Source organism: Mus pahari, chromosome 1 (genome assembly GCF_900095145.1).
Source record: "Mus pahari chromosome 1, PAHARI_EIJ_v1.1, whole genome shotgun sequence".
Classification (NCBI taxonomy): domain Eukaryota; kingdom Metazoa; phylum Chordata; class Mammalia; order Rodentia; family Muridae; genus Mus; species Mus pahari.
The window spans coordinates 35884401-35911990 of NC_034590.1; the positions used below are offsets into that span (position 1 = coordinate 35884401).

Below are 27590 nucleotides of genomic sequence, written 5' to 3' on the forward strand. Positions count from 1 at the left end.
AGAAACCCTGTCTCAAAAAAAAAAAAAAAAAAAAAAAGGCTTGCCGCTCCCTCCACATTGTCACCCCACTAACTCCAAATGCCAAGGCAGTGCCTCCCCACCTTGTATCCTCAGGATGTCTACCTCTGGGGGCGGAACCTTGTTTCTAACTCCCTCATTTCCACAGCCACAGATGCTGATGACAGCAATTCCCATAGTGCACTAGTCCTGTGGGTCTCACAAAAGAAGTAGGTAGCCTTGGTGTGCCCAGGAAGTTCCCAGGGCGCATACAGAAAGAAGCCTTTTCCTCACAGGGCTAGTTCTGCTGACAGAGCTCTCTGAGGACACCTGCAGATCCCTAGAGAGGGGCCACATCCCAACAGAGCTAATTCCTCAAGCGCTTATATCCTCCTACCTGTTGAGCTTGTTGTGTGCTGTCACAAGTCCAGGGGAAGGGGACCAAGCTCCCGGCCTTGCCTGCCTAATGGCACAGCCTATTCCTACTGCAGCCCGCCCCCCAACCAGGACCCCAGAATTCCTCTTTCCTTGGACCCTAAAAGGCCTTAAAAGCACCTCCCCAGACCCTTTCTGAACTGCTGGAACATAAGGGTGGTGTGAGAGTGGCCACCAGAGTGGTCATTGGGATGTACTGGCCATACCACACAGAATCCTATATATGGTCTCAGAATACCCAGGACCCTCTATGTAGAAACCGGAGATATCACGGACGGATAGCATCTTTATCCCTTCCTTCTGATGAAGATGCAATATCCTTGAGCAGGAAAAGATACAGAATTAAACTGTACTATTGTTAAATTAACAATATTAAATTATACTAGAGCAAGCTTGCACCAAGGGTGCCCTTAAACCTAGTGCAGAGGCCAGGATCACAGGTGGGCAGCAGGAAGCTTTGAGAGATGGGAGCCGCATAGATAGAGGGGAGGAGAACGGCCTGGGGCTTCCCACTGCACAGGAGCCAGGGTCTGGGGAGAATAGAGCCAAGGTAAGGAAAGCAAGTGCAGGATGGGCAAGGGTAAGGTGCCCAATGTGGAGGGTAACTTCTGGACTCTTCGGAGACAAGACTGGACAGGAAAAAACCTGTTTGTTTCAGGGTGCATTTCTCAGAGCACTGTGGGGATGCACCTTGGTGTTTATGCAGAACCATCGTGGGGTCTGGCCAGCCCATAGTGGGTGCTCTGGCTGGACTCCCACTCTCCTTTAGAACAAGAAGGAAGGAGCATACATGTCCAGCCAGCAGCTGCTCCCTGTACCCAGCGGTGGGCAGGACGGCAGCTGGAGTCCTCTCCTGTGGGGTGTCACGTGCCTTCTGTGGACCGTGGAGCAAGGATTTGAGACAGCTGGCAGTGTGTGGAGCACTCACGCAGGGTGCGCAGGTGCACCCAGCGGGGTGGTCGGGTCTCCTGCATCTCATAGGCTGGCGGTGATGGCTCTCAGGACCAAAGCTCATGCTCAACACATGAGGTCTACCCATTTGGGCACACCAGAAGCCAGTGTGGGAAGAAAGGGGCCACAGTGTGGGGCCAGGGGGCCCCAGAGCAACTCACACCCAGGTTTTCTCAACCATGTCCACAACACACATTCGCAGAAGGATTTTCAGTCTCAGGATATGATCTGGTGACACACTTCCCTCCCCCACCCCTTGCCGCCTGCCCTCAAGCACACCAAAGTCACTTGGGCCTAGACCTGCCCCACCCCAACAACACTTTAGCCAGGCACCTCCCTCCGGGAAGAGGGAGGCCTCTAGGACGCTGGCCAAGGGGGCCGGAGAAAGAGCATGAGCTTTCCAGAAGTGCCCTCAGGTATTCCAGGACAGAAGAACCAGGCAAGCCAGGGCCCTCCCAACATTCAGGGAACAAGGAGAAATACCCTATGTCACTTACCCAGCACCTCCTAGTCATACCCTGTAAACGCACTTACTTAGAGTCAGGCTCAGCATGTGTCACTGGTCAGAACTGCCCCAACCCCTCTCTCTGCTTTACACCCTTGACCCTACGCATCACCTCTCTCCCCAAGCCCAGGGCTTCTCCCAGGATGTAGGACAAACTCAGAAGGAGCAGGAGTTGGAAAGCACCGGCCTCATACCGCCACAGTTCACACCCAGCCCAGCAACCATCCTGAGCTGCCCTGAAGCATCATGGGCAGCAGAAGAGGGGCACTGAGACGCTCTAGGCCGGGACCTCAGTCTCTTCTTGGGTGACCTAGGCTTCTCTACCTCCACTCCACCTAGCTAGCTGCCTTCCACTACACATCAAGAACGGGGAGGGCCCTGCAATGCCTTACAATACCGTGGCTACTTGACCATGGTAATGTATAAGAGGAGAGAACCGAGCAGAACCACCACAAAAATGTACCCCCAAAAGATCCATGGACTCCATTGTGTGTTAGTCAACTGCTACTGAGCATGGGGCCTCCCTGGAGTGTGGTCGATACATCCAGTGATACTCCAGTGGGAAGGGGGTCCTTCTAATAATTTCCTTTGACAGCAAATATCAATTGCAATAGCATCTTCATTAGGAGTGAAATTTTGATTTGTATCCATGCTGGGATTTTGTCTGGTTTGAATTGGAGCAGCAGGTCTAACAGTCTCTGTAAGTTCATTGTTTGGATTCTTTTCTTTCTTTTCTTTCTCTCTTTCTCTCTTTCTTTCGGTTTTTCGAGACAGGGTTTCTCTGTATAGCCCAGAATGTCCTGGAACTCACTCTGTAGACCAGGCTGGCCTGGAACTCAGAAATCTACCTGCCTCTGCCTCCCGAGTGCTGGGATCAAAGGCTTGTGCCACCACACCTGGCATTTGGATTCTTTCTTGACAGAGGAAAAAGAGAAAGAGAGAGAGAGAGAGAGAGAGAGAGAGAGAGAGAGAGAGAGAGAGAGAAGAAGTTGGTGGACAGGAAGGGAGACTCAGGGAGGAGTTGGGGAGGAGAAAGACTATTATCAAAATACATAAAATTTAAAAATCTAAATAAAAAGTTAGATAGATAGATAGATAGATAGATAGATAGATAGATAGATAGATAGATAGATATAGAGCGAGCCAGGCAGAGAGAACTGAGGTTCAGCTCCTAAGTGAATTCCTGCCCATAAGCAACAGGACAAAAACAAGGCCACTACCTCACAGGTACCAAGTGCCCATGAAGGTACTGTTGGGTGTGTGTCTTAGGCTGAGGAAGATCTGCCAGGCCAAAGGCATCCTTGAAAGCCAGGCTCTTTATACACAGTACTTTATTTACTGACCACTGACCAAAGCAACATGGGGCTCACAGGTCTCTGAGGGCTATGCAAGCCACCTCACATAAAGGAGATGGGAACCAGCCATACACACCCCACAGTCTGAGTGGGCTGGGCAAGGGAGCATTCCCAAGCTGAGACTGTTTAGGGGACTAGCCTCAGCACCTCCCAAGCCTAAGAAGGCTAGGTTGGTTAACTCGATGTACTGGAGTCAAGGGTACCTGCCTGCATACTGGGGCCTCTCTAGGAATGCCTTCTAGGGGTGCCTCTGCCAGAAGGTGCACAATCGTTCCGTCTACATGGTATGATAGATAGCAGAGCCTGGGCCCAACGCTTAGCCATTTTTTTTTTCTGTAGCTGTAAACTGTCTCCTACCGATGAGATAGATATAGGTTGAGCTTCTACAGACCAGGGTGGAGGCGCATGGGTAGATATCTGGTCCTTACTGGGAAAAATTAGCACCAAACTCCAAGGGTCTCCACAGAAATCCTTACTGGTCTCCATGTCTTCCCATTCTCCTTATTGCTAGGCACAAAGATGGAGGCAAGTCCTAAAACAGCACACAGCCTAGGTACACACAGTACATGCGCAGATACGGGAGGCTTCCTGGGACACAGAGTCCATCTCGTATACATTCTAACAGCCCGCAAGCTTTGCTTTCTACCTACTCCATGGTCTTCAGGTCATCCAAATGTGGTCAATTAAACTGCCTTGCCATTGGGTCTTCCAGGATGGTGCTGAGTAGATGCCTAAGCAGTACATCCTGTATAGGGTATATAGGGTATAGGAAAGCCCCTAAAGGGGATCAGATGCTCCCCCCCCAAAAAAAAGGAGAGAGAGAGAGAGAAGGGGGGGAGGCAGGGAAAGAGACTGTTCTAAAGACCACAGGACAGGGCTTGGAAATGCATGGCAGCAGCATGCTCTCTAAGCAGGGCCTTGGGCAGGCAGAAGGTCAAGGCTACTTCATGTTCCCCAACAAACAGGCTCTCCACAGCGGCAACATTCTTAGGCATCATACCTCTGGAGCAATCAGACACAAGGGGAAAGGCAAGCCATGTTCTTCTTTATCATCAGTCAACACGTTCACCTCAGACCACACAGGAAGCGTTTTCATGCCAAATACACTAAGGGGAAGATGCCGAGAAGACAGGAAAGAGGTAAAAAGGGTGGTTCACAGCTGGGAAGCCAACCTCAAAAATGCTTCCAGGCTTCCCTTTAGGAAACAATTGTTGCATTTGCAAATAGAGTTGCTGCCCCCCAAAGAAAATAAAGCATGGGTGGGGGAGCATGGGGGAGGGGGTTGGTGGCTGAAGCTGGCAAACATAATTACTTCTGAAAAGATGAATGCCTGCCGAAGCCAGAACAGCCCAGGGAGGTCAGAAAGAGCAGCCTGTCTACTGTGTCCTAACAGGCTCCCTATGCCACTCATGTCCGTGCACTGACAGCAGGCCTGCCCCAGGAGTCCACAGAAATACTGGGTATGTGTCTACAAACAGTATTTCTGAGCCATCGGACTGTGAAGGTACAAACCCGGCCACGACACCTGGAGGGTGCCAGTTTCCCTGTAGAACAGGCTAACACCCTTGCTCAAGACTTCTGGAAAGCATAGCCCAGAGCACATCTGGACTTGCGACTGTTTCTCTTTGGGTGGAGACACTTTGCAAGACTGGCATTGCTGCAGACCTGGTGTGGGCTACAGGCCTTCAGCCCACCAAGCCTTATTCAAGCCTTTTACCTTGAGGTTTCAGATTATCTGCTCCTGATAAATTAGTCCAACTGAATACAATTAACTGAACTTGGGAGGTCTTGGTTACCTAGCAACAAATGAGATGGGGCTGCCACTCCCTAATCTGAACACAGCTTAACACTAGCAAAGAGGTCTCCATAGCAATCCAAGGATGCTTATGGAAGCTTGCAGCTCTTACTGCTGTAGTTAGGTCCTTCAGAGAAGGTCATGGGGATCTAGGGCCATGACAAGCAGCAGAACCATCGAGGCGCCCAAGAGCAGAACCGCAGGGCTATTAAAGAGACGGCTCAGTAGTTCAGAGCACAAACTGCTCTTACAGATAAGGGAGGTTCAGTTCCCAGCACCAATACGGTGGCTCACCTCTGTCTGTAACTCCAGTTCAAGGGGATCTGAAGCCCTCTTTTGGCCTTGGAAGGTACTGCACTCACACCGTGAATTTACAGACAAAATAGCTGCATTAAAAACTTCACCGGGCCTGGCATGATGGCACACACCTTTAATCCCAGCACTCAGGAGGCAGAGGCAGGCAGATTTCTGAGTTCAAGGCCAGCCTGGTCTACAAAGTGAATTCCAGGACAGCCAGGGCAATACAGAAAAACCCCATCTCGAAAAACCAAAAATCACCAGGTCTGGTGTCTCCCAGCACTTGGGAGACAGAGGAAGACTTCTGTGAGTTCAAGGCCAGCCAGGTCTACAAAGGGAGTCCTGGACAGCCATGGCTGGTTACATTCAGAAACCCTGATTTGAAAAACAAACAAAAACACCAAAAGCCAAAAAAAAAAAACAAACAAACAAAAAAAACCCTTCAGTACATGAAATTTAGCTCAGGCTACACACACACACACACACACACACACACACACACACACAGGGGGGGGGGGGGTGGGTGGGTGCCAGAGGGTGCCTAGGCACAAACCCTCTTGGACGTTTGAGTCATTTTCTCTTCTGCTCTTCAGAGGTCATCATGACCAGACAGACTGGAACTGAGGATGAAAACTCAGGGTGGTGTCCAGCCCGCTTGTACTTCAAGGCCAAGGCTCCTTACTAATGAGCTATATTATCTTTGTTTACACAATAAGGTATTGTCAAATAGAATCCATTCCTCAAAGCAAAATAGCACAGTGGGTAAGGACCCCCATCGCCAAGCGTGGTGAGCTGAGTTTGATCTCTGGAACCCACATGGTAGAGAGAACTGACTCCCCCAAGCTGTTCTCTGACCTCCACATACATGTATGTGCTGTGGGATGTGCACGTGTGCATGCACACACACAAACAGGTAAATGTAAAAGCAACTTTTTAAAAAATGAAACACCGGGGGCTGGTGAGATGGCTCAGTGGGTGAGACTGCTCTTCCGAAGGTCCAGAGTTCAAATCCCAGCAACATGATGGCTCATAACCATCCGTAACGAGACCTGACGCCCTCTTCTGGAGTGTCTGAAGACAGCTACAGTGTACTTACATATAATAAATAAGAAGATCTTTAAAAAAAAAAAAAAAAGCAACACCGAGAGGTTTTTAAAGAAGGGCGCTAAAGCACACCATCTATGAAGTCAAACCTCACACAGCTGGCCAGGGACAGAGACAGAAACAGCAACACCACTGGGCCTTATAGACAACACACAAAAGTCTCCTGTCCATGCTTTAGGGTCTTCACCACCCCTCGACAAAATGGTAAAAACTCTAGTTGGTTTTTAACACCATAAAATAAATTCTGCAAAAAAAAAACCAAACAAACAAAACTCAATTCTGCAAACATCCTTGAAAAGATGACCCTTGGTCATATTAGGAGGACCATGTCTAAGTTACACAGAGTGGGACGGGAAGGCACTCTCAGTGATGGGGACACCAGGCAGCCAGGGGACACTCAGAGGCTAGGCCAGGCCTCTTGCTGAAGGCCAGCTGCTGCTCCCTAGTGAAAGCAGGCGGAGCTGGAATGTTTAGACAGGGGAGGCAAAGGCAGCCCTGAATCTGAAATCACGACAGCCAATCTGGGCATCCCTCTGGTGCTGGGTTGGGGGCCCGCCACATGTGGCAACTCTTAACAGCTACTTACTGCAGAGAGTTGCTTTCCTGGCAGGTCCACACTGAAGATAGAATAAACAGCCCATAAAACAATCCAGCCCCCTTGACATGCATAAACCTCGAGACTGACCCTGCACAACCGTAAGGGGAGCCTCAGTGGATAAACCATCCTCCAGGTTACCTAGACCAGCATTTCTGGTCAGAAAAGTGAATGAATGAGCTCCCCAGCTTACTCACCAGGGCAAGAATATGTAAGGTGACCGACAGAAAGCCAAAGAGACCCTGGCAAAATGGGAGGCCCTGGGCACCTGCTGCTGAGTCTACTCATGGGTTGGCCATACCCACAGGGACACTCCCATCAAGAGCCTGGCATGTGGGCAGGAGAGCCTGGCCAGGTGCGGTTGACCCGGGCTGCCAGGCTGCCTGCATGAGCAGTTAAGAGTTTAACAGCAAACATAATCCTCACTGGCATGGCTGAGGTGTAAAACCAGTTCACACCCTAGACTCCTCCGGGAAGACTGGCTCTGGGCAGGAAGGTAGGTGGCCCCCGGGCTCTGGAAGCTCCACTTATGGGCATCCGAGAAGAGAAACAGCTCCCCAAAATTTTCCATGGAACTTAATCAGCCTCAAAGCCAATAAATCCTGGTGTGGTGTTTACGTAAGCGCTCCCAGCCTCTGGCCCTCAGCCAGCACTCCGAAGCCTACGCGGTGCCAGCTGTCGGCAGTGGGGTGCCCTCTCTGCTGCCCCCACCCTGCCTCACCAACCTAAAAGAAAAAGTCAATGAATCACAGAAATGTTCCTCCTATAAAAGGAATATAAATGTTTATTAAGAAATTATGGGAACCAGGTCAGGCATTTTGCAATCTTAGTCATACTAGCTAATTAAAAAAAAAAAAAAAAAATCAAAATAGAAACCCATCTTAGAAACTTGTGACAATGAAAGCTTCTCCAGCCAAGGAACACTCAGAGCCCAGACTCAGCTTGGTTGTCATGGCAACTCAGTGTTTACCTCCAGTTCTGCTGTGTAGGAGGACCCTGGCTGGGACCAGGAACAACCAACCAAGCCACCTCCTCCCCAACACCACAGAGGATAGGTGCCAGGGTGTCCCCAGAGAGCGGAAGGAGGAAGCCGCAGCCTCCCTCATGGCTACGCAGCCGTCTCCCCTGCATAGATAGCTACCTATAGCACAAAGGAGAGGCTCCCACATTCTCCTTCCTTCAGCCCCCTGTGCCCTGGGGTTCCTCAGGGGTTGGAAACCACTGAAGGCAAGTTAGAACCAGCTTGGGTCCAAAGTACAAGGAGGAAATTAAGGGTGGATGTGCCCAGACTGGGCTCAGCTGGACAGCCCATGCCCACACGCAGAACCTATCCAGGCTCCACGTCTGTGAGGAGGCCTGAAGGAATGGAGAGCAGAGTCCCTCGTGCTCAACTACGGGTCCCTCTCTATCTACATCCCGAGGACAGCCCTATCTGTACAGCCACGGCCCGGCACACTACTCCCTCCTCCTAGGCTCTTGCAGGGCATCGGGATATCTGAAGGGTTCGTGGCACCACAGCAACAAACACTCCTGCTACAGCCTGTACACCTACAGGACAGCTTATGGCTAGCTTCCATCCAAGGGAGCAACTGTCCTATGTGCTGGCTGAATGGCTCGTCTATGTGCACACATCCATACACACCCACATAAACTCTTTCTTCCAAGCTGAGCTCCACCGGTAACTTGACAGATGAGTTCAAAACACTGGATCATAATTCAGGCCATGAGCCAGATGTGGGAGTGAAGAGCTGTAATTCTAGCTCTTCGAGAGGCTGGGGCAGGAGAACCCTAAGTTCCAGCACAGCCCAGGCAACTTAACAAGATTACTGACAGAGGAAAATAGCTGAGGCTGAGTGGGAAAAGTACTTGCCTAGCATACATAAAACCTGGGATTCCATCTCTAGTAATGGAATGGGGACAGGAAAATAAAGGCTAAAGTTTTTCAAAAGCTAGAGGGTGAACTTAAGAGTGATACAATTGGACAAAGCAAAATGCCTATCCATGGGACAGGCCGCATGAACCTGGTCTTGTAGGCCTGGCAGTTCGGGAAAACCAGCTTTCTGATTGCTAAAATGGCAGAACCATGCCAGTGCGGGTAACACCCTGACTGCTCTCTTTCAGAGAGCCACATCCCTCCACGAAGCCTGGCGGGCACACAGCCTTGACATATGGACATTCCACAAAGCCCAGGGCTCACACTGTGTGTTGTATCAGGCCAAGTAGCAAAGGGGGTTGGGGGTGGAGGACACTCTGGAAAAGATGACAGTTCAAAGTCCCTGTGTGCCCCAGGTGCTGCCATGGGCTGATAGTCGAAAACAGCAGGTCAGAGAAAAATCTTCCTGAGAGCCTCAGAGAACCTGAGGCAATCTGAGGGTCCTCAAGACCACCTGCCTGTTGCAGGTCATTCAGCAAACCTGGTAGGAGAGGAGCATGGGAGAAGCGTAGGTGCCATCACCACTCAGGTGGGTGGGGTGCAAGAACCAGGAGAGCAGAGAGGTATGGGTCAAGACAATGAAGGAAAAAAATATTCCAGCCGGGCAGTGGGAGCACTCGGGAGGCAGAGGCAGGCGGATTTCTGAGTTCGAGGCCAGCCTGGGCTACAGACTGAGTTCCAGGACAGCCAGGGCTACAGAAAGAAACCTTGTCTTGAGGAGAGAAAAAAAAAAAGACAATGGAGAGCCTGCTAAGGCTACTGTCACCACATCTTCATGTGACTCGCCACTACATAATTAACTTAGGCTCACCAGCCTTGTTCAAACAGTCTGGGGCTTGTGGTTGGAAAGAAGCCAAGGTTCACTGCTGGTGCCAATCTTGTGAGCACACACCTCAGTGCCCCTCCAACAACACCCAGGAGTATGGTCTGTGGGTACAAGTCTCCTCCACATCCTCTTTCCTAGCACTTCTTCACAAGCCTCTTGCTTACTTCCCAAGTCAAGCAAGCTCCCTTTGTTCATTCTCTTCCCTAGTCTTCTGTGTGTGTGTGTGTGTGTGTGTGTGTGTGTGTGTGTGCGTGCGTGTGTGTGTGTGNGNGNGNGNGTGNGTGTGTGTGTGTGNGCGCGCGCGCGTGTGTGTGTGTGTGTGTGTGTGTGTGTGTACGCGCACACATGCATGCATGGGGTGCCAGTGCACATGGGCATCTGGGGAGACCCAAGGTTGTGGACTCTGGCTGATTCTTTCCACTTTTTTTAAAATTAATTTATCTATTTTATGTATATGAGTACATCATTGCTCTCTTCAGACACACCAGAAGAGGGCTTCAGATCTCACTGCAGATGATTATGAGGCACATTGAACTTAGGACCTCTGGAAGAACAGTCGGTGCTCTTGACCGCTGAGCCATCTCTCCAGCCCTTTACTTTTATTTCTGGGACAGACTCTCATTGATTCAGCTAAGCTGACCAGCCAATGATCTTCAGGGGTCTTCTCGTCTCCACTCCCACCCCCACCCCACCCCCAGCTAGGATGGGTTGGGGTTACCGCCACAGATCTCTTGCTTAGGGTGGCAGGCACTCTAACAAGTGAGCCATTTCCCTGTCCCATTCTCTTTCTTACAGTTAAGAACAATAGGGGTCAAAGAAGGAATTCACAGCAGTAGGCCATTCCTGCTGTTATTGCAGGCCTGATACGGAGTGGCTGGAAAACGACTTTTAGGATTCCCCAGAGCTACCAGCAACCTAGAGAACGTCCCAGAAGACTTGTTTCTTGCAAAGGCTGGACCCTCCCCTAGCAAGGATCTCCATAAGAAGAGCTCACCTGCCTTGGGAGCACACACGTGAAACCCAAGGATCCCTCAGTCCCACACACCTGAGGATTGCTGCTGTATTCAAAGGTTCTCCTCACTGTAAGGAAAGAGCTAGACCAGGGAAGGCCCACATACCCATAAATGTTAACTGGCTCTCCAAAAAGCAAATATGGGGCCCTGTTTTAGGCCTCCACTTGATGAGTGCTGTCAACGTGGTTGGGGCAAGGTAGCCCTCTGTGAAGTCTCTAGCTGCTGTCAAACTTACTTCCACAGGAGACCACCCAGTGCCAACAAGGCTCTACCTTTAGAAGTTCCTTCAAGAGAGGAACCCAGGGAAGGCACTGAGCCACTGACTCTTTGGCAAGTGGCTTTTTTTTTCTTGGGGATCAAACAGAGCCTTACTCTACAAGTGTCCTATACTGAGCCACACACCCGAGACCTGATAAGCGTCTTTTAATTTGTGTCCCTATGTCTTGCTCTTCCATGATGCACCCTGGGTTTGGCTCCAAGAAGATAAGCCTGCCCTGCTCCCCCACACCCCTGTGGCATGAGTACAAGGACATTTAATCTAGGGTTTCAAGCCTCAGGGCTTTTCTAAGCGGGTCACCTTGGGACAGACTGGCCAATGGCCACGGAGTGTAGCCAAGTTCCTGGTTAGCAAGTGTTTTTGTGTTAAAAAAAAAAAAAAAAAGAGAACAATAAACAGATGCCCACCCCCACCCCCTGGGGGAAAAATTCTCTGGAAGCATGTTCTTGGTTTGGTTTGTTTGTAGCAAAGCTACAAAGGAGGGGCTTGACTAGACCATAATACCATGCCATGTTCCACCAAATGTGCATGTATAGCATACATACACACGTGCACACACTAGCACAAATACCCACACAGTGCCTTCCTCAGCCCTTCCTCAGGAGTAATACTGGAAGGACAGAAGATACAACAGCTAGCCACACACAGAGAGAGCGAGCTGGGCACAGATAGATAACAGCACGCAGGAGAAGTCTGAGTTTAGGGCAAGCCCAAGCTAATTAGCGAGACCCTAGATAGATAGATAGATAGATAGATAGATAGATAGATAGATAGATAGATAGACAGACAGACAGACAGACAGACAGGCTAGTTAAACAGCAAGATCCCATCTAGACAAACAGACAGACAGACAGAGACAGAGACAGACAGGCTAAACAACAAGACCCCATCTGGATGGAATGATGGATGGATCTAGGCAAAGAAAAAGAAAAATATCGAATCAAACGAGGACAGATTGGGCAGATGGACACCTCTTTACCACACAGCCCTATTTCCAAGTAAGGAAACCCTGTACCTCTACCAAGAGCATGACTCCGAAAAAAAGCTCATCCACAGTTGTTGGGGCTGTAGGTGGACCCCAAAATATAACCCAGAAGTAGAAGGCAGAGTATTCTTACAGCCAGCATACGCCGGCTCTGAATGCCTGGCACAGATACTGCATTTATGTGTGTCTTAGGGTATCTACTGTAATAAAGCACCACAGCAAGGCAGCTTTTAGAAGAAGAAATTTGTTTTGGGTTTATATTTCCAGAGGATTAGATTCCATAGTGGTGGGGGCAGAGGGTAGAAGGCAGGGTGGCTGAAGCTAGAAGCTGAGCGCTGAGGAGTCACACCTCAAACCACAAACAGGAAGCCAAGAAAGCAAACTCAAAATGGTGCCGGGTCTAAACTCTCCAGGCCCGCCCCCAGTACTTCCCCAGCCAGGCCACACCCCCTAAGCGGCTCCAAATGGCACTAACTACTAGAGACCAAGTATTCAAATGGCAGAGAGTATGGGAACGTTCATCATTCACATTTTCACAACATGTGTACATGTATGTGGGTTTGTTTACATGTATACAGACAAACATTCAAGGAATAAAGGCAGAGCTTTGAGTGAATGGTCATTATTCTGGCTTTCAACAAGCACCTTATACCCAATCTATTCCTGCTAGGAAGACTCAACAGTTGAGGTCCGGGTCCCCATTACACTGGCCTATGACAATGGCTGCATCCTTCTACATTCTATGTCTAGGGACTGGGTGGCAGCTGCTTTATCACCCAAATCCTGCTCATAGGGCACAGCTAATTTCTAAACTACCAAGCCTTTACTTTCTACTTTGAAGAGAAGCTGATTTGAGAAAAACCCCACTTAAAGCTGTAAAACAAAAGCAAGCAAACAAAGCCCACAGACTCAGTGGGCACAGGAGGGTTCTTTTTTCCTTGAAAGTAGGCAGGGTCTCACCAGGTCCTTATAGGTGCTGGTGATAACAACCATCCAGACACAAGGGCAAGCCAAGTGAGCGTTACAGGCAGGCGGTCTGGCCAAGAATGATACCAATTACCCTTTGAGCTGGCTACAAATGCAGGCAGAAGCACTTTCATTATGAGTAATGATCTGGTGTATTTGCTTGGGGGTGGGGGTGGGGGTGGGGGGTGCCTAATGTTCCTTCAGGATACTCTGTTGACTTTAAAAGCCATCAAAAGTGGAGACCCCTAACCTCCCACACTTGTGCAGTCAAGGATGTTAGAAGACGATCAAGAAACCAACCAGGGGAACTCGGGGATATGAGCACAAGGCAGGTGGCCAGTCTCAGAGCATCAGCCACAGGCTTATTATTATTATTAAGTCCCTGTACAATAGGAACTCAACAAGTGCCATCTTAACTGTGTGATCCAGCAAGGGAACTAGTTGACATCTTTTCCATGCAGAGGTTCAGGGCACTTGTTGCTCTTACAGAAGACCTGGGTTCAGTTCCCAGAACACACATGATGGCTCACAACTAGTAACTAGTTCCAAAGGATACGGTACCCTCTTCTGACCCCCTCAGACACCAGGCACACACATGGTACACAACATACCTGCAGGCAAAACACTCAGACACTTAAATATATCTAAATAAACTTTTAAATGTCAATTTCTCCAATGGCCAAAAGATACACTGTTCTAGGCTCAAGGAAGACAAGGACAAGGTGTACTGCCCAGACGGATCCTGGGCGGGAATTTGGGGACTTCTTACAGAAACTGGATACAGACAGCACATATGTAAAGAGTCTGGGAAGGGAAGAGATGGAATACAGGAGCAGACCATAGCACAGTATCAACTGCTCAACTCCTAAGCACTTGCAGCCATCATACAAATGTGGGGGGAGATGAGTGCCTTGCTCACCTGTGTCACACACTGGTCCAAGAGCAATGTCCAAGGAGCGCATGGTAAGTAGCATTTGTGCTGCGCAAACCTTTGATGCACCCTCACCTGCAGTGTGTGCATTTGTTTTTAAAGATTTTTTTTTTTTAAATGTGAGAACACTGTAGCTGTCTTCAGACACAGCAGAGGAGGGCATCGGATCCCATTACAGATGGTTGTGAGCCACCATGTGGTTTGCTGAGAATTGAACTCAGCACCTCTGAAAGAGCAGTCAGTGCTCTGAACCAGACGCATCTCTCCAGCCTGTGCATTTTGTAACCCACCTGAACCTTAATTTCCTTATTTGAAATGAGTTATTTCACTAGTTCTGTCAGATATGGTTGCATACTCCTCCTGAAATCCCAGCTACCCGGGTGGTTGACCAAAAGCTGAATGTCACCCTTGGCCACATCAGAACATCTTGCCTTGACATAAACTAAGAAAGTATTGGGGATGCAGCTCAATGATAGAATACTTAACTAGCATGCTGTGATGGTTTGTATATGCTCTGCCCAGCACTATTAGGTGTGGCCTAGTTGGAGCAGGTATGTCACTGGGTGTGGACTTTTATACCCTAGTCCTAAACTGCCTAGAAGTGAGCATTCTGGTAGCAGCCTTCAGAGGAACATGTAGAACTCTCAGCAATTTCTGCACCATGCCTGCCTGGATGCTGCCATGTTCCGACCTTGATGACAATAGACTGAACTCGTGAACCTGTAAGCCAGCTCCAATTAAATGTTGTCCTTATAAAGAGTTGCCCTAAAAGAAATAAAAAAGAAAAAAAAAAAAAAGAAAAAAATAAAAATAAAGAGTTGCCTTGGGGGCTGGAGAGATGGCTCAATGGTTCAGAGCACTGACTACTCTTCCAGAGGTCCACAGTTCAATTCCCAGCAACCACATGGTGGCTCACAACCATCTGTAATGGGATCTGATGTCCTCTTCTGGTGCATCTGAAGACAGCTACAGTATACTCATATACATTAATTTTTTTTTTTTAAAAAAAAAGGGTTGCCTTTGTCCTGGTGTCTGTTCACAGCAGTAAGACCCTAAGACACATGCCTACTTAGGTTTGATTCCCCAGCACTGCAAACACAAACAAACCCTATATCCTAGGGTCCTCCTGAAAAAAAAAATAGATGCTTAACACCAATCATGTAGTTTGCAGTGTTAGGGATGTGGCTGAGAGCGTAGCCCTATCATTCTAAATCAGCGGCTCTCAAGCTGCAGGTTGTGACTCCCACAGGTCACACAGGAGATATCTTACATATCAGATATTTACACTGCAACTTATAACAGTACCAAAAATACAGTTATGAAGTAGTAAGGAAATAATTTTGTGGTTGGGGGGAGGTCACCGCAAACATGAGGAACTGTTGTTAAAGGGTTGTGGCAGTAGGAAGGTTGAGAACCACTGATCTAGATGTTCTCATGAACCAATTAAAAAGTGCCTTCTTAAAGTATAAACTGTATACACTTTAATGCACTGCTGTCTAAAAATCTCTGTGAAGAATGTTGGATTATATAGGGTGTCTGATACAGGCCCAGGACTGCTAACCACAAAAATGATGTGCTGTCTCTCCACAGACAGCACCAAGTGCATCCCATGATACTCCTCGGATTTCTCTGGGTATACGGTTTAAACGCACACACATACACAAGTGTGTATGTGAACATCTTAACTGCTTGTTTCCTTCCTCACGTTTAACAGCTTTGGGATCTAATTCACCTTGTCCATTTGCTCTTCTGGAGTGACCTCTAGTCTATGACTTACTCTTGCCTGTCAGCACATCCCAGCCCCTGGTCAGGCAAGTAGCCGCTGTGCAGGGAAGCACACTTGACTGTCATAGGGGCCGAACACTGAGTGAGCACTTCCAAGGGCCTGGAGAAGCCAGAACTAAAGAAGCCAGGAGAGCAGGCACAGAGCGTGTGGGGGTAAGCCTGGTCCAAAACGTTGCTCTACAGCGGTAAAAGAAGAACGAGAGACAAAAAACTCTTTTGAAAGACAGCAGTGACACAGCAGGTCTCCCCCTCCACCCAGAGAAGACCAAGAAGTGCAGCTGGTTCCTTGTCTTCCAGGCCAATAGGCCCCACAAGTACTATAATCAGCTCACAGACAGTGCGAGTAATGTCACCAGATCTCTACAGAATCAATAGCTCCTCTGCACTGACAGTCACCTACAAGCTAGAAACAGGCCCGGCAGCGGTGGCACAGCACTTGGGAGGCAGAGACAGGTGGATCTCTGAGTTCGAGGCCAGCCTGGTCTACAGAGTGAGTTCCAGGACAGCCAGGACTACACAGAGAAACCCTGTCTCAAAAAATAAACAAGGAAAGCCAGGGCTACACAGAGAAACCCTTTCTCGAAAAAAAAACAAACAAAACAAAACAAACAAACAAACAAAAAACAAGCTAGAGGGGGCTGATGAGATGGCTCAGTGGTTAAGAGCACTGACTGTTCTTCTGGAGGTCCTGAGTTCAAATCCCAGCAACCACATGGTGGCTCACAACCATCGTAATGAGATCTGACTCCATCTTCTGGAGTGTCTAAAGACAGCTACAGTGTACTTACATATAATAAATAAATAAATCTTTAAAAAAAAAGAAAGAAAGAAAGAAAAAAAAAACCAAGCTAGAAACAGAAGAACCAAAGCCTGTGGCACAACTGTGCTTTCCTTTCAATGGGAGACAGGACGTCACAAAAGCCAGGGCCTGGCCCGAGGACCGGTCCAGAAGACTCACACCACAAAGGACAGTACTGTCTCCTTTAAGTAAACACATGGAGCAAACCCTGCAGAGGATCCCACTCGTGCACGTCTTAAATGTCAATGTGGCCGCACGAGTATGCACACATGTGAATACACAGAGGAATCCAGGGAGAGACGCACAGCGCAGGTAGCAATGAGCATCTGGGAGACAGTTTTCTGTGCAACTTGTTCAGAAGAGACCACTCACCGTTCGGCTGAGAGAGGGCTACAAGTCACTGGGACAGCATGCTCTTGGGCTTGGCTCTGCCCTGGGTCAAGGAAGTCCTAGCCAAGCCATCCTCTGCTCAGACAGACTGCCTTCTGGGCAGCTACGTCAGAGAGTACAGAGCCAGCGGTGTCTCTGAAATGAGGCTCTGAGGTCAGTGTGCACACTGGGAAGTGGAGGCTCAAATACGTGGCCCGAGAATCCCAGGAAGAATCAAATTCCTGCTTAGCGGGGGAAGGATAAATGTACAGGCTAGCCCTTGGAAATGAATGCAGGAAACTGCCAAAGGTAATCTCATTCTACCTCCCACCCCACCCCCGTCCCAAACAAGAGCAGGCGCCCACAAACCTCACTCCTGGCTGCGGGGAGAGACGAAGCCTACACCAAGCCCAGGCAGCAGACAAGGAAATATTTCGGTTCTAGGTGCTGGAAGGATAGCAGCACAAAACAGCTTTGAAAACAATTCTTCACGGGAATTAGGAGAGAGGCGGAATCTGTTCAGGGTCTCTGAAAACTGAGTGACCCACCACCATTCCACTGCAGGTCTACGGGCCATGCGCGGCTGTCCGGATTGAGGTGGGCTGGGGGAGTTTGCTGCTCAAAGGAATAGGCCTTCTTAAAATTCTCACATTTCCACCTCCAATCCCCCAGCCTTCAAAGCAACGTGCTCCTCCAAAAGTAAGGTCACCAAACTCCCCAAATATGGGCTGAGAGGTTCCAATAAAATAAGCAAGTGGCGTGGGTTGTTGTGTTTCTTTGTTCTATCCATTCGCTCCAACACTGACTACAGAAATGTAAGCAATGGTCTACCGGACTACTAGGGAGGGAGGGGTCATTACCTTGCAGCTAAGCAGGAGGGGCAGCTCTTTGCAGAGGACATCCATACCAGAGGAAAGCCCTAACTAGGGACCCTTGGCCTTCCGAAAGGCACTAAACATCCCAGCTTTCCAGGTGGCCAGGCACAAGCCACCAAACCACAGCGAGGCTTGGGAAAGTTGCCGGCTACCTTTAGCTAAAGCGGTGATAATAATCACTCCTGCCACTATTATTCTCGAGGGGGGTATTCAGGTGGAGCAGATGTGTGGCAAGGCCTCAGTCAGCCACTGCCCTATTATGATCCACTAACCAAACCGCCCCAGAGCCAGAGCCTACTCGGAAGTCCGGAGAAGATTAAGTCACTCCCTAGGACCACCTTGCTGGATTATCCCTTCCGTGCCCAAGAAACACCCTGTTTCTTACGAACATGAGTTACTTAAGCGCTGCAAGGTCTAGCAATGGCTTCCCAGGGCTTCCCGGATTAGGGGCAGAACCAGACTCCACCCAGGGGCAGGCATTTGAAATGGGCAACTCTCATTATCAGACTCACCTGGGTACCAAATAAAATGCAGCCTAGACTTGTACAGGCCTCCCTAACCCCACTCTCAAGAGGGCCTGGAACCTTACAACCCCAGAGGTGCAGCCTCCCTCTCTCGGCACATATGGAGAGCGGCTCCGATTACCTACTCTTAAAACAGACCGAATAGCACACTATTGGCACTAGAAAGAAGGCCGACTCTATTCTCTTCTACCTGCTCTGAGTTTCCTGGCGCTCCGAAGAGAATGGCTCCCTTTCCATTACGGAAGATGCGGTCCCCAGCGCCCCCAAACGTTTTCTAAACGCCAACTGAGACTGAAAGGAGGAGCGAGCCAAAAAGGAAAAACATCTTGGACCCAACCCGCCCACGACATCCAGCCCCTCCCCTCAGGCAAGCCCTCTGCATTTCACCAGATCCGCTACCGGGTGCTGCAAGTGGGAAACCGCGGTGAAATATTCTGCACCAAGATTTCTCAATCCGATAGTTCGCCGAACACCCCCGCCCCAACTCAGCACTCTGGGTCCATCAAGTTCTGAACCAAGCTCTCTGCTCCTCCCCCATGGCCACACCCACCCCAGCAGCGGCTTTCCCGAGCAGAACTGGGAACCCTACACAAACCCCACCCACCTTCTGGGCTCACACACCATTAATTTCGACTCTGAAAGCCGGGAGATGACAGTCTTCACTCAATCCCATCACCTGCCACGTGGTTTGAGGGACCACAGCTAAGGGCTGAGACACCCCCCCCCCCTTCCCCGGCCTCTATAGAGAAAGTTCTGAGACCTCCCTGGCCTAGAGCTCGGGCTCGCTCCATTACGAATACACGGGCCTTGAGCTCTAGTCTCCACGACTTTCGTGTCTTGAGCTTCCCAGTCCGCCACTTAACTGTTAGCAACAAAAAAGAACAGACCCTGGTAACAAAGTAACGGAATTAAGTATTTTTGCTGTGAACTTGAGAGTTAACTGTTACGAGTTTCTATGAGCTCAAAAAAGGAAGAAAAAAAAAAACCCGAACCAACCCTAAATGTTTGTGTTAACACCAAAAATGGAGGGGAGGGGGGAGTCGGACTTCGACCTCAACTACCAAGAGTCGCGCTGCGAAGCGGTCCCCGGAAATCAGAGGCGAATGACCCCACGCCGCCCCGTTTCAGGCTCAGACCGGCCGCCCTGGTACAGGTGCCACCTGCCTGCACACACAGTCCTAGAGCGGATGGGAGTTGGATCAGAAAGGGCAGTCAGTGAACGGAGCGCGCCTTCCTAGAGCAAGCGCAGCCCCCTGCGGCCGGGCGCGCCCCCGCCGGCCGGATGGGCTGGGGCTCCCACAAAGAGCCGCGGGGTGGGGAGCGAGGACTGGGACCGCCCCCCGCGTCGGCCAGCGCCGCCGCTGGGTCGGGTTGCGACAAATTAAACCTTAGAGCCCTGGAAAAATTACAGGAAGAAGAGAACGAAGAATGTGCCGAGTGGCTGAAGGGAGCTCTGTCCCCGCGTGAACTTCGCCCGCCCCGGCCGGCCCCTCCCTCGCCAGAGCCCGCCCGGAGAGGCCTGGGAAGGGGGGTGGCGAGACTCCAGCTCCCCGAGCACCTACGCCCCAAAAGGGAGCGCCGCCCACCCCCCCCAAACCACCTCCAGCGCACCTGCCCGCGCCGCCCGCAGCCCGGATGACGACATCTACCCCCGCGGCCCCGCCCCAAGAGCCCGCGAGGGGGCGTGCCCGATGGGGGCGCGGTCGCCGAGAGGGCGCCGGCTCCAAGCGCCACGGCCAGCGTCACGCGAGGCCGGAGCGCCAGGACAGGGGCGCGGCTGCGATCGCCCTCAGCTCAGGGCTCCCCGCCCCCCGGCCCCGGTCCCCTCTTGCCCTGAGCCCGGAGTTCTGGGGGCGTGGCCGGTCCCAAGCAGTCCCTAGTCCGCGCGTTCGCGGCGTCCCCGCCGCCCCACTGACCTGTGTGAGTTCTCAGGTGCGCCTTGAGGTGCGAAGATTTCCCGTAAACTTTCTCGCAGCCCGCGTAGTGGCACTTGTGCTTCCTCTGCGGGGACTCGAGGTCCGCGCGGCTCCGGCCTCGGCGACCCCTTTGTCTGAGGCCAGGCTCGCCGCTCCCCGCGGGGCCCGGCTCCTGCTCCAATGCCGCCTCGGGCTCGCTCCACGCGGGACTGGGGGGCGCGGCCGGCGCGCCCGCTTGTCCCGGGGAGGCGGGCTCTGGGCCGGGTGGCGGCGCAGGGGGCGCGGGCGGCAGGCGGCAGGGGGTCCTCGCCTTGCGCGCAGCGGCCCCTTCTCTGCGTTCCGCGGGGGCGGGCGCCGGTGCCTGCTGGTTGAGGTCCGCTAGGATCCGAGCCACCACGAAAAGCGAGGCGCTGTCCTTGCCGTCGCGGCGCTCGTCAACGCGGGGCAGTGTGGGGGCGGCGGCGGCCGCGCCCTCGGGCCGGGGTTCAGGTCCTTCCCGCGGCTCGTGCACGACTGCGCGGCTGGACATGGACACGAGGCACTCGGCGGCAAAGTGGTCCACATAGGCGGCGGCTGCCATGCTGCGGGCTCGGGCGCGCGGTGCTCTCGCAGGAGTCGTCAGCGGCGCATCCGCACCCACGGCCTCCGGAGAGCGGCGGGGGGCGGGGGCGCGGCGCGCCCTCTTCTCCGGCTGGGCTGGGCTGGGCTAGGCTGGGCGCGTAGCCGCTTCTGCCGTCACCCGCGCGGCTCCGCGTCCGCCTGGTCGGGCACTGGAGGTTGAGCGCATGGGGGGCTCCAGTGAGGAGGGTCCGCGTGCGGCGTCAGAGGCGGCCTGTCTTAGGGACGTCGAGCGGAGGCGACGTTAGACACGACCCCTGCAAGTTGTGGTCGCAGTTCCACCGCGCATTGTGGCAGGCGGGACAGCCTCCGTGCGCGCCGCGGCTCGGTGTGGGCGGACCGGCCCCGGGGGTGGGCGGGGCCGGGGCCACATCTGGACCCGACGTCAGCCCCCAGCCACATCCTGGCGGCGCAGGTTACAGGCGGCAGCGGCCGCAGGGAGCAGCGCGCACGAAGGGGGCGGGGAGCCTGGAGCGCGCCCCGTCCCTCCGGTGCGGTCGCGCGCCCGCGCCTCGGGAGGGGTGTGGCCAGTGGTAGACGCGAACTCCATTGGCTCTTGAGTACTTTATGCAGCCAATCCGGGCCTCTAGAGGGGCTCTACTGGCCCCGGGACCTGCGCGCGCCAGTGGGCGTGCCCCTGGGCCTGCAAGAGGAGGGGCGGAAATCGGAGCGGGGCGCGCGGCGCGCAGACGCATGACGTCCGAGGGTGGCGGGCCGCTGAGTAGCGGCGCAGGGCTGGGGCGCGTGCCTCCCGCAGCGGGAACCCCGCCGGCCCTTTCCATGCCAGGGCTTTTGTGATCAGGCAGCAGTGGGTGGCACGAGGATGGCAACGCTGGGGAAGGCACCCGGTGGTCGCTCCGCCCGCCGGGAGTGCGGGGAAGGTGGCTTATCGGTCCCAGCGGGACCTAAGCGGCCGACCGAGCCTATGGGCGGGACATTACCGAGCCTCACCCCACCGCAGCGGAGGTCTCTGGTGGCCGGGCTTGCATTGCCCATCTCCAGCCACCTCCTCACCCTGCTCCTACTGAGCTCCGGTTCTCGACGCAACCTTGGCCGGAGCCTTGTCACCACTGGGGCCGCCCCGCCCCCGCGCGGCCGAACTGCCCTTGAGCCTATGTTAACCTGGCTGATGTAGGACCCACCACTGCCAGTGCCGAGGGAGTGAGCTACGTGCTGGGGCTGCGGTCGCGGCTGTTCAGGGAACGCGGGGCCCCTTCCTCCCCCTTCCTGCCCCAGGCCTGCTGCCAACTTCTCCAGGCCGCCCCTCTCCCACCGCGGTCGTGGAGGCTTCAAACACCACCAGCTGCGAGGACCCCGCCCAGAGCGCCCCACCCATCCACTGTCTGGGCCTCTGAAGGAAATGCTCCGCTGCGTCCTGCCGGGGGGCCTTCCAACTAGGCCACCTTGCTCTAAAGTCTAGACACACATTCATGTTCTTTCTCTCTGAACACTAGGCCATCATCAGAGAGACCATAGCTTCCAACTGCCTTTGAACCAATCTTAACACACTCAAGACTCTGGCCACAACTGGCCTCTGACCTGTGAGGATAGGATCAGCAGCCTCTGCTTTTCATAAATAAGTCAGCTGCAAAGTCAGGGAGACCGACTGCCGGTTGGTCGACCCCAGTGGGCTAAAGAAGGGTCAGTCACCTCACTGGTGAAAATTAAGAACCATACTCTGATTTCAAGTGCTTCCCCAAATTAAATGAGAGCCTAAAATAGAAAAGACTTTGATTTCTGATAACCGGGGAAACTGAGCAATTTGGAATTTTCAGTTGTGAAACTTAGGTTAACGTTTGAACACCCCGAGTGTGAGTACACACCCTGAATTTCCTCACTCGGGCTGCTGTCTTGTGGAGAAGCTGGATCAGGGCTCTGTAGGAGGGTCTCCACTTGGCAGAAAGTAGTCATCTTTGTTCCAAGCAGATTGTGTTGATGACATTTAAGAGACTGTGTCCTGACCAAGTGATGACTCAGAGTGCTCCTCTGTTCCCACCACATGCCACAGACAGTCATCTCACTGGGAAAGAGCTGGCCTCTATACTGCCTTTCAGGCCATGCATGCCTTCCTGTCCCTCTGCAGCCAGGGGCATTCTGCAGTCCTTTTGGTGGTATCCTCCTGGGCCCTGCCTACACTGAGACGAGGTGGACCTTCCTGAGACATACATATTCACTGGACTCCTACATTATAGGCTTCTAGGATAGCCTGTGTCAGTGAACCCTTCTGACAGACCGCATCCAAGCTTTCTTCCTGATGGTCTCCCAACGGGTTTCCCCCTTTGGATTTTATATACAAGAGTCATTACCTTGAGTGGTTTCTCACCAGTTCATTCACCAAGTACAAAATGATTGGGGTCTCAAACTTGGCCTTTCTTGTTCCAAACCCAGATAGAAATATCCTAGGGGTACAGCTCTACTCTCCAGTGAATATCTCCTAGCTCTAGGTCTATGTTTCTGTGCTAGTAGGAGCTTGACAACAATAGTATGGGTAAGTGAGAGTAGGGATGTTTCCTTTTAGCTGGAAAGAAGAGGAGAAACCGGAACAAAACAGATCAGAGTGGACCAAGTGGGAGCAAATGAACCATAAGAGGACTAATGACGGGTGAAGTTTTTTGTGTGAAGGTGGTAGCTGTTCCATTTGGAGACTCTGAAACAACCTCAGCTATAAGATAGAAATCTCAACTGTAAGACAAGCACATGGACAAGAGAAGGAGCAGCCGCAGCCAGTAAAGCTGGAATGTACCCATAGACCTAAGAAAATGAAAGCCTGAACTAGGAAGGAAAGATTCCCCACAAGGTTCACAACTGGTGACACTGGACGTGGAAGGGAAAGGGACTGGAACTAAGAATGATGATAAATGATTGTACTAGAGTCTGTTGAGAGATGTTTAGGTCGGCTGCCAGCTCTGTGTAGCCTCACAGCTTCCTTCCCCTTCCTCTTCCTGGGGAGAGACTGTCTCTAAAGGAGACAGTTGAGTCACCAGCGTCAGAGGCAGTAGTGTGCATGTGCCTACTGATACCTACACACCCCTTTCAGGGATTCCATGGCACAGGGAGCCAGGAGCCTAGAAGAGGCTTTTGGGCTGAGCAAACCCAGGCCACAGGGAATGATCAACACGTTCTGACATCCATAGCTGCTCAAGTATCCAATTAGCATGCTACACAGAAGGCCAGAGTGAAAGGTGCCACTTGACAGAACTTCTGATCCATCTCAGTCCTTCCCAGGCAAATAAGAGTGGGCAGCTGAGCTGACATGTCAGGAAACCCTGCATCAGAGAATACAAAGGCACAATAGGGTTGGTTTTTGTTTGGTTTTATTTTTGTTATGTTGTAGGAAACAAGCCATATAGAGAGAAGTAAACATCAACAAAGTGGCCAGTAATATCAACAGGGAAGTGTAAAGGAATACCACAGTCTGCAAAGGGAACGTATGTGTGAAGAAATATTTAGGAGTAAAAGAAAGAGTTCTTGAAGCATTAAAGCAAAGTAACAAGCATATAAATGACAAAGTCTTCAGTGGAAAGACTGAGAGAGAACATTAACCAGAAAGAATCCACAAAAGCATAAAATGGAAAAAGAGAAGAAAATTAAAGAATCAACCAGAAAGTGCGTTGGTCAGTTAATAGCAACCCTGACATGGTGGCTAGAAAAAAAAAGATCACTGATGAATTAATTAGTCCAAGGGAAGTCTTGACAATCAGAGAACATGTGTTGGGACAGACATGGAGAGTAAGGGCCTGAGAGAAGATCCCCACACTGTATCTTACCACTCTTGAAATGTCTGAGTATCAGGGAAGGTGGCCTGGTGTTAACTGTAGTTCACTTACAAACTGGAGTCAGAATCAAATGGGCTTCTCACAGCTGGAGTAGCTGCTAGGAGCAAAGAAACAGATTTGGGGATGCTAGAGGAAAACTACCATAGCTGTCAAGGAGCTAAACAGTGATCCAAACAATGTATCCATCAGTAGGGATGAATACATTGTAGGAAGTGTCTCCTTGGACAGGTAAGATGTCAGGAGCACTGCAGAGTGTGCCCATGCAAGACTGAGAGTTGTGTGTTGGTAATCCCAAAGGGTATGGTGTGTCTTTATAGTGAAGAAACACAGAAAGCTTGAATTAATACTCTTCACCATAATTTGGATAACTCTACCCACAAAGGCAATGTGTTACCATGTATACTATTGAGTTATGGTAAAGCCCTTGAGGAGATAGAGATCCTAGACATTCTTTTACGTTCATCCTTGATCGCTGCTGCCATTGGTCCCGGACTGAAATCTCTAAAACTGTAAGCCAGAGTAACCATTTCCTGCTTTAAAAAAAACCTAACACACTATTTTACAATGATCTTTAAGTAGGAACTACACCAAACTGTAAGAGTAACAGTTATCGGATGTGCCTTCCTATGCTTTTGGATGACCAGCAGAACAGTAGGTTTGTTTGTACCAATACCCCTTGTAAGTAATTCATTTCCCTGTGAACATTGCCATGCTTGGCATATTGGAGGTGATAGGAATCTACTAGGGATTCCCTTTGGGGATCATGGTGATGTGTGCTGTCTATCTGACAGAAACTTTGCTACACAGCCTGACTGCATTTTTAGATGCAAGAGGTTTCAAAAAGTTCCCTTCCCAGCCTGGCAGTGGTGGCGCACACCTTTAATCCCAGCACTTGGGGGGTGGGGGGGAGCAGAGGCAGGCAGATTTCTGAGTTCAAGGCCAGCCTGGTCTACAGAGTGAGTTCCAGGACAGCCAGGGCAATACAGAGAAACCCTGTCTGGAAACCCATCCACCCCCAAGCCTCCAAAACAGTCTTTGGGTCAGGAGTGGTGACCCATGCCTTTAATCCCAGCATTTAGGAAGTAGAGGCAGGCAGATTTCTGTGAGTTTGAGGCCAGTCTGGTCTACAGATCAAGTTCCAGGACAGCCAGGGCAACACAGAGAAAACCTGTCTTAAAAAAATCAAAAGCAGACAAAACAAAACAAAAGTTCCCCTCCCTTTGTGGGGGAACTGTATCTTTTTCATGATAGGAGCTACCTGAGCTCATGAGTCACCAACTGAAGAGGACAAGATACAGAGTACTGGACACAGGATAGAAGGATGAGGAAGTTCCAGCCAAGAGCTGCCCTGATGCTTGCTCAAGAGCCTGGAGTGACAGCATCCTCCATCAGTTAGAAAGGGCTGGCTGTGCTGCAGATCTTTGTTTCTGGCACACTGCACATCCATCATGAGGTGCCTGCAATCAGCAGGTGGATGGAACAGCCTCTTTCTGCAGTGTGCTGGTTGCCATGGCAGAGGGGAAGGGAGAAGGTTAACCTTGCAATGTTATGTACCCCCTCTCCCTGCACAAAATACATCTTCTACTCTCTGGGTGGCCTGACCTAATCTCAAGTGCCTTTTAAATCTGGATCTATAGGCAGAAAGAATGGAAGGAATTCACTGAAACACATTGTGTGGCATCCACGTTAAAGCCCAGAACTTCTTTAGGATGTTCTGATTCTCATAGAGCCCATATGGATCCTTTTGGTCTAGAGGCTTGTAACCTAAAAGTAAATTGTCAGTACCCACAGCCGTCACTGTATTTAGGTGATATTCAGAGATGGTGGAACCTTTAGCAGGTAGGGCCTACGTAGGGTAGGGAAGGAGGGTCATTGAGAGCACCAACCTCAAAAGGCATGAATGCTAGTTTCTGGGAAGGTGGGAGTGCCGACAAAAATGGGTTGTTACGGGGCTAGAGAGATGGATGGTGTCGTGGTTAAGTGTTGCTACTGCAGAAGACTCAGTTTCCCTTCCCAACCACCACATGGTAGCTCACCACCATCCATAGCTCCAGTTGCATGGGATATGACCCTCCCCCCCCCTTTTAACCTCCAAGGGCTGTAGGCATGCACTTAGTGCACGAACATACATACAGGGGAAACACATACACAAATAAAACAAATACATCTCTTTAGAAATACAAACAAACAAAATTGGTTTTTAGAAGAAGACTGAACCTAAATTTCAGATGACTCCAAGTTCTCTTTTCTACTACATTGAGACAGAGCAGTGAGCATCTTTATCAGTGCCCAAACTCATGGGACCACACAATCTTGGACTTTCAAAAGTGTAAATTAAATACATGTTCTTCATGAAAGAACAGCCTCTGGCATTTGGTTATAGCAACAATGAAAGAGCTCACACTCCCCTGTCTATCACTGTCAGTGTACAGCAATATATAGGGACAAAGTATCACCACGACACAGCACAATGTGGGGGACAGGCAGACTGCCTGGGGTCGGGCAGACAGCCTGGGGATGCGCAGACAGCCTGGGGATGGGCAGACAGCCTGGGGTCGGGCAGACAGCCTGGGGATGGGCAGACAGCCTGTAGTACCCATAATGACCTTGCAGGTTGGTAGGGCAAATATTGCCCTCCCCATGAGGGGAAAGTCTTCCTTCAGTAACTCTTGCCCTACTCCCAAGGTTTCTCCTTTGTTGCTATGTTCCTCAGCCTCTCATGAAGTGGACATTGGGGACTATGTCCTTCTGGGGACTGAACAGTTCCCTCAAGCCTATGAGCAAAAGCTTCCTATTGGCATAAGCTTAAAGCAAGGGTTATTTTGAGTCCCAGCCTTGCAAGGGACCATTGGCTGGGGTTTGACCTTAGCCTTTCGGAATTGTCTAGTTTTAAAAGATTTGGCCTTGAAGCCGGGCGTGGTGGCACACGCCTGTAATCCCAGCACTCGGGAGGCAGAGGCAGG

The 27590-nt window shown here is 51.2% G+C and overlaps 1 protein-coding gene across 1 annotated transcript in view; it reads right to left on the minus strand.

Moving 5' to 3' along the window:
• The window catches only part of Klf13 (Kruppel like factor 13), a 54207-nt gene extending 32948 nt beyond the window's left edge, over positions 1-21259 (minus strand). The window contains exon 1 of the mRNA XM_021203915.2: positions 20234-21259. Within this exon, the coding sequence (XP_021059574.1) occupies positions 20234-20813 (580 nt within the window). The 5' untranslated portion in view covers positions 20814-21259. The remainder of the gene's footprint in view (positions 1-20233) is intronic.
• Between the last annotated feature and the right edge of the window lie 6331 nt (positions 21260-27590).